Here is an 11499-nt window from a genome sequence, read left to right on the forward strand (position 1 = left end):
GTTTTAGGCCGGGAGAATGTTAGCCTTGCTTGGCATAACGCGAGAATTGGCTAGGCACAGCTAACGGAAATGGTAAATGAATGGTTAAATGGACCTACTATATATAGGCTTCCTTTCTAGTCTTTCCGACACTTCAAAGCGCTTTACACGGCATTCACACACCAAGTGTCACTGCAAGTAGATGGGCAAAAGTGCAATTTATAACACATTTTACACACCGATGCACAGCCAATTGGGGTTCAGTGATTCTTGCTCAAGAATACTTACGACACGTGGTGGGGGAGGGAGCAGAGGATCGAACCAAACAACCCTCCGATCTCACAATATATTTCACAAGCTTTGCCTTAATCCTAGCTTTGACTTTGTGTTGGACTCTGTGTTGTGGTGGATATCAGTCGCTTGTTGACATTAGCAGACTCCATCTATTTGCTAATGTTATCTAGTATTGCTCACTGTTGACACTGTAGGCACTGAAAATCCGACCCGCATTACTACATAGAAACCCATATAAATCAAGAGAAAGTAAGGGAAGGTCTAATTTTTTTTAAGTTACGTTCCAACTCGTTCCACAAATTTGCAATAAATCTGATTGTAAATACTTCAGAATCTTACATATGGAGCATTTAACCTTTTCCTGCAGGTTTTTTTTTTTTTTTAACTGTTGAAAATGTGCATTGACATTGCAGATACTCACTCACTCACTCTTGTTTAATTGGATGTGTGTCCCTCTAGGTTCCTGGTCACAGAGGTCCATCTCCCGTTCCTTGCAGCGAGCTGAGACTTTACTCAGAAGCACCTTAAATCCCAGTCTGAAGTGGTTGTTCCATGACCGCAGTCAAGATGAGGAAGAGGAAGAGGGACATTTTGTCGTCGCTCATAACCTGGTGTCCCGGTCCTCTGCACGTCTCCTGCATCTCCAACAAGCTCTTCTGACTGTTGCACGCCAGTGGCAGCTTGTTGGTGGGGCACAGGTGCGGTCAGCCCAGGTGAGTTTCTGGAATTGCAGAGAAGCTGGATTTAAGGTGTAATGAAACAAGAACTGTGGCAGTCAATATGGAGAGAACTGCTCGTTGGAGACAGAGGAGACAAATTGTATAAATAATTGTTAAAAATGAGAAGATAAAAAAGAAGACAAATATATTAATGATTAAGATTAGTTATTTTATTGCTTTTCAAATAAGAACTCTATATAAATCAAAACTTTGAAAAAACAGAGAGAAGATGCAGTGTCAGAGCTGTCCTGATCACTGGAAAAAAATATCCTCTCTTCCTCGCCCATCAGGTCTGTGTTCGAGGCCTCACAGCAGAAGGCGGTGTTCTCCTCCTACCGTCCTCCCCCTTTGTGCAGGGGAACTACAGAGCTCTGTGGAGGCTCCTGGAGCACCGATCCCTGCTGCTCTTCATACACGAGTACACCAGGAGGGCTCGTCTAACAGCAGTATATGTATCCAGAGTGAGCCACCTGCTGGAGGATTATTTGAAGAAACCACACCAGGTGATGCAAAACTGCATGGGTTTCTCAAAGTGTATAAAAGTAACCAACTTTACAGCTTCTTGCAGCGTTCATTTGCTCACCAGCTACTCTCAAAATGTGTCTGTTTCTGTTGCGTGCTTGCCGGGCTCCAGTTCTCATGCTCATTATCCTATGCTAGCTCCTATGCTAGTAGTGTAAACAGACCTGCCCCTGTTATTTAAGCCATACCAGTCCGGGTAGATACTGTGTTACAAGAGAAAAGGCCTGTGTTGCAACCATTGAAAGTATATATTTATATATTTTTTTGTTGTTGAACTAAAGTCCCCTGATACTTTCCTCCCGGTGACAAGCTCTGGAACTGAGCCTGACACTGTTTTTTTTCTTTCTGTGACTATCTGACAAATTAAAAGTGGGTCGACTAAGACTCTTCTCAATGACTATTGGTTTAGTGGACTATAAGGGGGGCAGCCCTAGATGTTAGAGAGATTTTTTTTATTGTGTAGTTGCTGTGACTACGGTAAAAGGACAGGTTGAGGTATTTGCAGTTATGAATGACACATCTGGGCAACACCAAACACGTCATGTCAAGCTGTTGTGAGCATTACTTCAACTTCCACAGATGTGGCGTGAAGGCATCATGCATATATACACATTTTCCAACAGCAAATTACGTACATTCTCTCTCCTGAAATTTGAAGCGGCACACTGGGAAAAGCAGGGGACTCTGTGCAGTGACAGACACCTGAACCACTGAACAGACTGATATGTATACAGTCCCTAAAAATAGATTCTTAACCCAGACTATACATATTTTCTATGATATTATAGTATCAATCACAGGGGAAGTGCTAATATCATGAGTTATTAATCTGATTATGATGATGTTAGTGATATATCCTATGAATTTTTATTTCGGACTGGTGGTGCACTGACCAACCTACTGACATAACCACCCCTAGATGCTATGAGAAAGCTGACATCAAATGTATGCTCAGCCTTATAGTCTTTTTGACCAGATAGATTTAGAGTTGTGTAGTGGATGAGAACAGGACGTCAGAGAATATCGGTAACTGTAACGTTAGATGGAATTGCCATCCAGGGTTAAAATATTTAAAGCCCTGCCTTTCCGTTGGACAGTTGGATTGTTTTCCCACGCTGTTCAGAATCTGCTGTCTGTCTGCCTGTCTCCATGTGAATGCAGCATTATTCCCAGTGAGAAAAAAGTTTTATAAAACAAGTTTGCATTTCTCAAAGTAGTAATGTTTGTATCTGTGCTGAAAGTCAGGTACCTTATAAGTGCTTGTACAGAGACACTTGAAGTGATGCTTATTCACAAACATAAGCATTCTCCTCTCCCTTTCAGACCCCGTCCACCTGGTCTTCCTTCAGGCTTGGTCTTTGCTCTCTGAGCCAGGAGCTCCGGGTCCATCTCAACCACTGGTCTTGTCTGTTCTCCAAAGTCCAGTCTGACCACTATTTGAGACCTGCTCTGGTCCAGCAGACAGGGATGCTGGTGGAAATGAAACATAATCTGGATTTACTTGGTCTGCAGGCACTGGTTTTGATGGAGCATTATGTGTATGTCATTCTATCTGCTGTAGCCCAGACTGAATTAGACTCTGTACCAACAGAAGTCCTGGAGGATATTTTAGCAGGTGCAGAGCTGTATAACCAGGCAGTGTGGGAGAGAGAGCAGCACAGCACCACCCAGCTGAGGACTGCAGTGTTACAACAGGCACATTATTCTACACTGGATTCTGGTCTTCCAAACAGCAAAAGGCATCACCCTGCTGCCTTCTCAGTCAAAGAACTGATGATGATTTTAGCCGCTCATCATGCAGAGACAGCAGCCAGGCAGCTGAACAGCTGGGCTTCTGACCAGAGCTGTCACATTTATCAAGACCACACAAACTACAAGGCCTACACATGTTCTGATAGCTGTGGGACCTCTGCACTGAGATCTGAGTGGACCTGGCAACAACTGCAGCATGCTTACCTTATCTCCTCTCCTCTGTTTTCTACGAATAATCACCCCCCTTTGCAGCCATCACTTTGTCAAACCTGCCATAAAACTCCTCCTGTTTACATCCCTGATCCTCATCCGGACAGCACAATCTTGGAAATTCACCATCCTGTATTAGCCAAGCAACATAGAACAGAGGGCTCAAACAAAGACCAAACGAGCCAGTGCCAAACATACATATCCCAGACTGGAATAGCCAAGACCAGTGTAGAAGCTTTAGTCTCAGTACAACCAAATGTAAAAAGACAGAACCGTTTAGAAAACTGTAAACCCTTGCAGACCACTTCACCCCCTTCATCCACCTTCCACCGTCTCTCAGCCCTGCCTCTGTTAAGGGTTTATCAACAGGATCATTCCTCAGCAGAGCTACTTTTTCAGCTGCTGGTTTCCTCCACTGACCTGCTTGCTCCATTGGCATCACATACACCTACACCAACTGCGCACCTGCCCCCAAATACAATAACTAATGTGCTATTACCAAGTGTAAAGACTGACCCAATGACTTTAACTGCTCCAAGCATAAATACAGCTGATTCAGTGGTACTGAATAGACTTAGTACAGAACTGAACAAGAACCAACCTATGGACGGAACTCAGCAGGAATGGGCTGAACTAGAAATGATAACCAGGCCAGAAGCCACTGTCAGGTAATGTAAAGATTAACCAGCCACTGTCTGTTGTGTTGATTGTTTATTCACTGTTGCTAGACATCCAAGGTCTCATAATGCTTTGATCAAATGCTTATCAGATTGTCTGAAACCACCTTTTCTGACGACAGAATTAGACACATTTGTAACTCCACTCCACAATTACATCCACTTCACGTAGTAAAGTATTTTTTTAATTCTTTGCACAACTACTTGGGGGCGGCTGTGGCTCAGAGGAAGAAGCGGGTTGTCCCTAATCGAAAGGTTGTTGGTTCGATCCCCGGGGCTCATCCTGCCACGTGTCGGAAGTAATCCTTGAGCAAGATTACTGAACCCCCAATTGCTTTCCGATGCCAAGCATTGGTGTGGGTGATGTGTATGAATTATTAGTTTCTGTTCGATTGGACTTTCACTGAGGTGAATTGTGTGTGAAAGGGTGGATGTGCACGTAGGTTAAAAATAAGCGCTTTGGAGTGGGGTCGGAAGACTTAGAAAGGCGTTACAAGTACAGGTCCATTTACCATTTTACCGCATTTACGCATATTGGTACTTTGCGTCAAGTCAATTGTCCCAGTAGTGCGATTTGCCAGGACTCTAAAATCAATTCCGGAAAGTACCATGTCAGAAAATTTGGATCAACTCAAGCATGTGAGTTTGTGCTTTTCAAGGCACGTTCCACATGGTGTTGCTGTGCCAGTAATTAGAGATTTAATAGATAGAGTATTAGATACGTTAGGTACATACATAGAGGTTGTTTCACACGAAGGCAACTTCGGAAACAGTAACAAGGCAGGAAGGGGGGCTTCCCAAAAGGGGTTACGGTCTAAGACCTACTCTATTTGGAAAATTGTTATGAGATAACTTTTGATTATGAATTGGGCAAATAAAACATAGAAACTGGAAATTGAATTGAATTGAATTGAATTCAAATAAATAATCGTTCATGGGCGGCTTTTTACCTATATTTCACTAACAGCTAACTTCCTCTGAGTCAGAACTACTCTTTAGGTGACCACCAATGGACAGTTTGCAGGTCCTGCCCCCTGTTTGTGCCTTCAGCTCAAGTTTCAGAGCGGAGTGAAGTCCTAGGGGAGAAATTTTTGGAGACTTGGTGGCCCACCAGAGAAGGAGACAGTGGAACCCAAACCCGTCTTCGTTGGCCTCACTCTGTACAGTGCGTGACCTCTTGCGGCAGTCGCTGGCGTGTTTGATGATCTCGTTTGGACAGGTATGCGTGCAACTGCTGTGGGACTCTTTCCAGCAAAGCCCTGCGACTGCAGGCTGGGGCATGTGCCCACAAGCACGGAAACACTGGCAGGGAAGGCCATTCAACCTCCGGAAGACAGTCACAGGGAGGTATCCAAATCCTACACAGGGATGAGTCAAGCCGTCAAAATCGATGGGTAATGATATTTTGAGCCTGCAGTTAACAGTGTTTACATGTCTTACAACCAGCCATTACATATTGGTGTTATCTGCTTTCATTAACTGATTGTTTGAATTATTGATTACTCTTACACATGTACAGTGTGGTGTGTGTAGTGTGTGGCTGCTAATTGTTTTGTAAATTTTATCTGATATCGACTGATAGTAAAAGGTTTATTTAAGTAGTTACTCACCCAGTCTCTGCTTTCTCAATCCTTGCTAGCACTTATTCTCGGAGGCTTCTGATTGTACCTTGTTTTTCACAAGAATTAGACTGTAAGTATAATGAAGTCAAGATTTTGGGGGTAACACCCATGGGCGACATAATTTATATCGAAGATGATGTTACCAAAGGCTTACACTTAAGACCCCAATGTAGTATTAAGTAATAGGGGGTATGGACCATATTACATTATTATCATCATGGCTGGAAGGCTTCAGGTTGCCTCAGCGGTATCTCTACCCCCCCCCCCCCCCCCCCAAAAAAAAAAAAGATTTCAAACTAAAGAACAGGGTAAATAGATGCTTATCTGTGATGCAATAAAAAATACATTTGTTTACACCAATGTAATGTAAGTATGTTTAGGTGCCATTGTAAGTATTTTTGGGTGTTTACTGCCACATAATAGAGAATCTTTAATTCATTAACATTTATTTTCCCTAGGATTAGTTATTATAAAAATACGTCACCATTTTGCATGTTGTTACCCAAGCAAATATACAGGGGTATTGGTAGGGAGTTTGTATTCATTTCTTGTGATTGCAAGTTTGCGAATTGTTGGGAGTTACTGCATGATGATTTTCCAGCGTTTAAAGATCAATTGTATTTCAGGAGCCGACATACTATGAATCTACTGGGTTTTGTTGTAATCTGCTTCCAAGGAGTGGAGAACCATGCTGGATAGACTTCAGTTCTGTATCTTTTTTAGCCATTACAGGCACATGTTCAGTGGGACTGTATGGTTGAGTACACATATTACACACTGAACACAAACAAACCACTCTTTGTGAAATCGTTCTTGTTGTAGAACAGGAGCTAATCTCAGTTGGCAGAGGACTACCATCATTTGGACTGTTAAGGCTGGTTTAGGGGAAAGTTGCAGATACAGGGGAGACAGTAAACTAATAGGCGAAATTCTCTGTATTTTTTTAATCTCTTAGGGTTGAGGTTGGGGAATTGTTTTGCGTTGAGGGAATGGCAGACTCCGTCCCACAAGCTGAGTAGAGCCAGTGTGGTAATCGTATGGTCTGGTAGTGCAGTAAGGGGTGTATCCATGCGTAAGTTATTGTTGTTCTCGAGCTAACAAAAGGTGTTCAAATACAGATATGAGACAGGAGGTAGTTATGGTCAGTAGGCAGGACTCAGCCGGGGAATCTGCAGGCAGAAGAAACTATGAGAGCTTTGCTATAGATGGCATGATAACATTAATAGTTGATGCAGACTGACAGAGTTGAAAGATCTGGAGCTGTGAGACAATGTATCTAGTATTTAAATCTCATGTATCGGTAGATCGTGTGTGCATTGCTGGGTAACTCGACCCGCTCACATCTTGTTCTCCACTACCTGTAATCAAAACCATACATGGGTGAAGGGGACTAGGGCCAGACATGTTCTGCAACATGCCCCTCGTTCACTTGCCCTCGGCCCACTGCCCTTCGTGGGGAACTCCTCCTTCTCCCTCCTCCCCCTCAAGTAAGGTCTCAGTCTAAAACTGAGTGAACTGTGTGATGATTGTCCTCCTCGTGTGGTCCTGAGGGAGTGAGGGAACAAGATGGATCCGAGGGAACTACCCACATGCATGCAGTACGTCATTGCCGCTATAACGCCGACGGTCATTGTGAACTACTGACAAGGGCATTAATAAAAGTGCTGTATAAATCCCCTGGCTCTTCCCCGCCATTTCCACCTCCGCGCTCCATAGGCCCGTGCGACGTATGCTGTTACGTCATACCAAGGGCTGAGGGTAAGTGAACGAGGGGAAGTGGAACTACTAATGAAACGCAGCCATGGACTGGCTTTATATATTTTAATGTCAGCCTATTTTAGGCTAAGTGTGTGTTTTGCCTTTTTGTTTTTGATGTTATGTCGGATAATTGGTTATCAGGGAATATGCAGAATTAAATCACAAGCGTCAGATCATCATTTTCATTAAAGTGTGTTGTATAATAAACATAAACATATGGGTGTATGGATAAACTAACTGTCTGTTGCATTATTTTGTCATGCTGTCTCTCACACGCCTGTCTGACTTTCTCTCCCTGTGCCTGTCTTTCTTCAGTGCTTTGTAGAAGTTTAGGTACAGCTCTGAAAGATAAGTGTCTAAGAGACATAAATCAAGGCAGCAACTCTGTAATGCCGTCATCTGAGCAAATTGGAGGTGTGATGATGTCAGTGACCATGGAGCACTTCCTGCTGCTGTCCCCTCCTCTCCTGTCATCTCTGTGCTGCCATCACTCAGAGAGTGGGGCCTCAGGTAAAAGGCATACACAATATATTTGAGGGTGCAGAAGTTTTGTATATGTCCCCCCATATTAGTTAAAGGAAGATAGAGCTAACAGGGAGCATATACAGAGCAATTAGAATGGGTGTAATTGTATTCTACATTGTGTTCTACATTGTGTTGCACAGTATCTCCACTGTTCTCACACTTTACCTGTTATATGATGACCATAAGTGTGTTTTGGTGGTGTCCTCCCCAATGGTAAAAAGGTGTCTGTTGGTATGCTGGTTGCCGTCGATAAAGCTGCTGTTCTTTTCATCTTGTAGACATTATACATCATTTCAACGCACTGCTGTTTCTCTCTCTCTGTCTTGTTCCCCTAGGTTCTTGTAGTGTCTTCCCGTCCAGGCTCACTCTTCAGAGACAGACTGTTGGCTTGGCATTAACCACAGTACAACTATCTACAGTCTGGGTTATGTCGAAGGCTTACCAGTTCCTCTCCTCATGGAGCCTCAACAAGTTCCTGCTTATTACACAGGGAGACCTCAAAGTAGGTATTAGTACTCTTTTATATAAACCACTGTAGTTATAGTACAAAGCTGGAAACCAACTTTTTCACATCCTTCCCAGAACTATTTGCAGTGTGTACTTTCTTTGTCTCAGCAGGTGCTGAGAGAGTCATTACAGATGATGGTGCATCAAACTAAATCTCTGATGATGAACTCACACAGTGACCATCATTCCACTCTTCATAACCACAACCAGCTTCTGCTGAGGCAGCAACTGGAAGCACTTGACAAGGCTGTATCTGAGCTGCAGGTAACCTGTCTAATTGATTCTACATTTCATAAAGAAATTAGAAAGCTGATTCCTCTTCAGTTTTGTGTTTTGACAGTTTACACATAGCTGATCAGAGGCAGAGATGATGACCCACTCCAAATGGAAAGCAACAAAAAACGATGTTGACCTGTGCAAGGTCAAAAATGAATGTTCATACATTCAGCAGCATTATATTTGACAGACTTCCCCAGTTAATTACTTACATTGAGACAATTGTTTTTCTGTAGACATGCAAATAGCCGTTATCAACTTAAAAATGCGCCATTTTCAGACATTACATTTCATTTCAAACCTTCAGAATATAAATGGGGGGAAAAAAATGGATAGTTTGGTGTATGTAAGTGATAACCCTAACCCTGAAGTGGAGACTGCTGATCTAGAGTGTGAGAAAAAGCTCTTCTTGAGAAAAAGGCCTTTAAAGAAATGGATTGTAAAAAATTTTGTAAAAAGATTTTTCAACAGTTTTAACTAACAGATCAGCCATAATTTTATGAGCACTGACAGGTGAAGTGAATAACACTGATTATCTGGTTATCATGGCACCTTTCAGTGAGTGGGATATATTATGCAGCAAGTGAACATGTTAATGTTAGAAGAAATCTACACTCAAATAGACAAAGTAAAATAAATACCTAAATTATGTTGAATTACAGACGTTACCTATATGTCACTTTTATCTTTTAACCTTCTTTTAGATGTGGTTGTCTTTTCAACATAGACAAGCTTATTCCATAACATAGGAAAGGAGACAGTTGACGAGGTTCCAGAGGGGGGCGGGACTTAGGATAGGTCAGTTGTTTTCCGCCCCATGTCCTTGCACATAGGCTGCTGTCAGATTTTAACTTTGATTAATATTATTTGTTAAAGGATTCAGGGTTATTTTATTGACATTTACAACACATTTTTGGATAATGAAATTCAGATCATAGTTCCCTTTATATTGAAGTTGTCTAAGACCAAAGTGATTTTCATTGGCTTTCACAGGAGACCCACTTCTCTTGCTCCTAACCATTATTAAAGGGGAGCCTGTGACTGCAGTCCAGCAGTACAAATACTTGAAACAATTCTAGATGATCAACTTACCACTGACAACACTGCTTTTATTTTTAAAGGCTGTTGAAAGTGTTCTATACTTTTATTGAGTCCATTTTTACATTTGCCACTTGTATTATTAAGTCAAAGCCACACAAAAAGCTCAAGCCATCTTATTGGACTCCCAGGACCCTTTATATAGTGAGCTCAGCTTGTCCCCCATCAAGGTGGAGGTTTTATTTTGCCTGATGTAGCTTTTTTATGCTACTTGCAAAGAAACATTCATAGCTAGCTATTTAATAATCAGTTAATAACATACATACATCAGTAGTAGCCTAACTTTACACATGATCCGTAATGATAAAGATACAGAAAATACATGGCAAAAATGACATCAAGGCTATCTATGATCCCACTATTCCTAATGTCACTGCTCTGTGTCATTATCTATCAGACCTTCTCTTCTCTGATGCTGAAGACCTTCTCCAGTGACTGCAAGAGGATGTCAGGAGAGATCTTTGAACAGACCATGCCTTCTGCTGTACACTGGAGACCCAGCCTCAGGACAGGTACTGAAGTCTGACTGTTTTTAATGGGCAGTCTGTGACAGTAGTTTGTAACCTGGGGTCCTTGAGGGGATTCTAGGGGGCCTCTTTTTCACTGTTATTTTTGTTAATTGAAGTTCCCTAATAAGGGAATGTATACGAATGACTATAATAATAATAACTACTCTAAGCTCAAGCTATAACTAAACAATACAGAGACCCTGTCTTGTTTTGTTTGACACAAATTCTTTCTGCGTTTTTTGTGAGTTTCACAGCCACTGTAGTTTCTCCTACGCAAATGGAAGGTGAGCGTTATTCAGTTTAGCTGAACTTTAGCGCTAGATGCCACTAAATCCTACACACTGGTCCTTAAACGTGAATACTTCAATAGGAATGCTCACCCAACCTTTGGTACATTTTACCGTGCATTGATAATTGTGTTTCTCTGTTGGTGCACAGGTATTCCCAGCTCTCCCAGTGAGTATGCATCTCTGGCAGCTCAGACTGTGATTGGTCAGGTTTTAGAGGGTGTGGCACCATTGTCTGATGATGCCCGTGTCCAAGCACTGAGCATAACAATGACAGCTTTCATGGAGGCATGGATGGAACACATCCTGAAACAGAAGATCAAATTCAGGTATGTTTTTGGTCAAAGCATCATACATTAATTTCTACTACAGTGTTATCCACCAAATCCATGGTGCAGTTTAAAACCAAGATTAAGGAGTGTACTGAACGGGATGGCCCTGTACCCTACTAGTTAATGTGCTTACCACAAAACTGCAACATGCAGGGTTCGATTCCCAGCTGGTGGAGATTCTTTGTTTTATGTCATACCCTTCTATCTGCCTATGTTTCCGGTCTATCTCTATACTGACTCTTGAATAAAGGCAAAACACCCAAAAAATAATAAAAGATAAAAAAATAAATGTAATTGTTGTAAATGTAAGTGCTTTTTAATGCCAGTGCCTCTCTTGGTGTCATCAACAGTATCCATCAACAGGAGGCAAAGTGGCAGCATATAGCAGTTAAAAATGTAGAGCATAGTGTTGTGTCTCGTCAAGTGTGTTAA

At 42.1% G+C, this 11499-nt stretch overlaps 2 protein-coding genes across 3 annotated transcripts in view; both read left to right on the plus strand.

Annotated features, from left to right (window-relative positions):
- Positions 1-732: 732 nt before the first annotated feature.
- Positions 733-4148, plus strand: LOC118333907 (the record flags this gene model as incomplete). The annotated part of the gene is made up of 3 exons (XM_035669726.1): positions 733-986; positions 1283-1495; positions 2838-4148. Coding segments are annotated over 3 exons (1778 nt in total), but the record flags the coding sequence as incomplete, so codon positions are not given.
- Positions 4149-7853: 3705 nt separating this feature from the next.
- Positions 7854-11499, plus strand: part of LOC118333208 (coiled-coil domain-containing protein 142-like) — a gene marked incomplete at its 3' end in the record, with an annotated part of 7992 nt that continues 4346 nt past the window's right edge. The window contains 5 exon segments of one of the 2 annotated variants that reach the window (XM_035668754.1): positions 7854-8043; positions 8394-8560; positions 8674-8829; positions 10337-10451; positions 10887-11064. In XM_035668754.1, coding sequence (XP_035524647.1) covers positions 7923-8043; positions 8394-8560; positions 8674-8829; positions 10337-10451; positions 10887-11064 — 737 coding nt within the window. 2 annotated transcript variants of the gene reach the window in all.

Source organism: Morone saxatilis, unplaced genomic scaffold (genome assembly GCF_004916995.1).
Source record: "Morone saxatilis isolate NCDOM2014 unplaced genomic scaffold, NCSU_SB_2.0 Contig22, whole genome shotgun sequence".
NCBI lineage: Eukaryota > Metazoa > Chordata > Actinopteri > Moronidae > Morone > Morone saxatilis.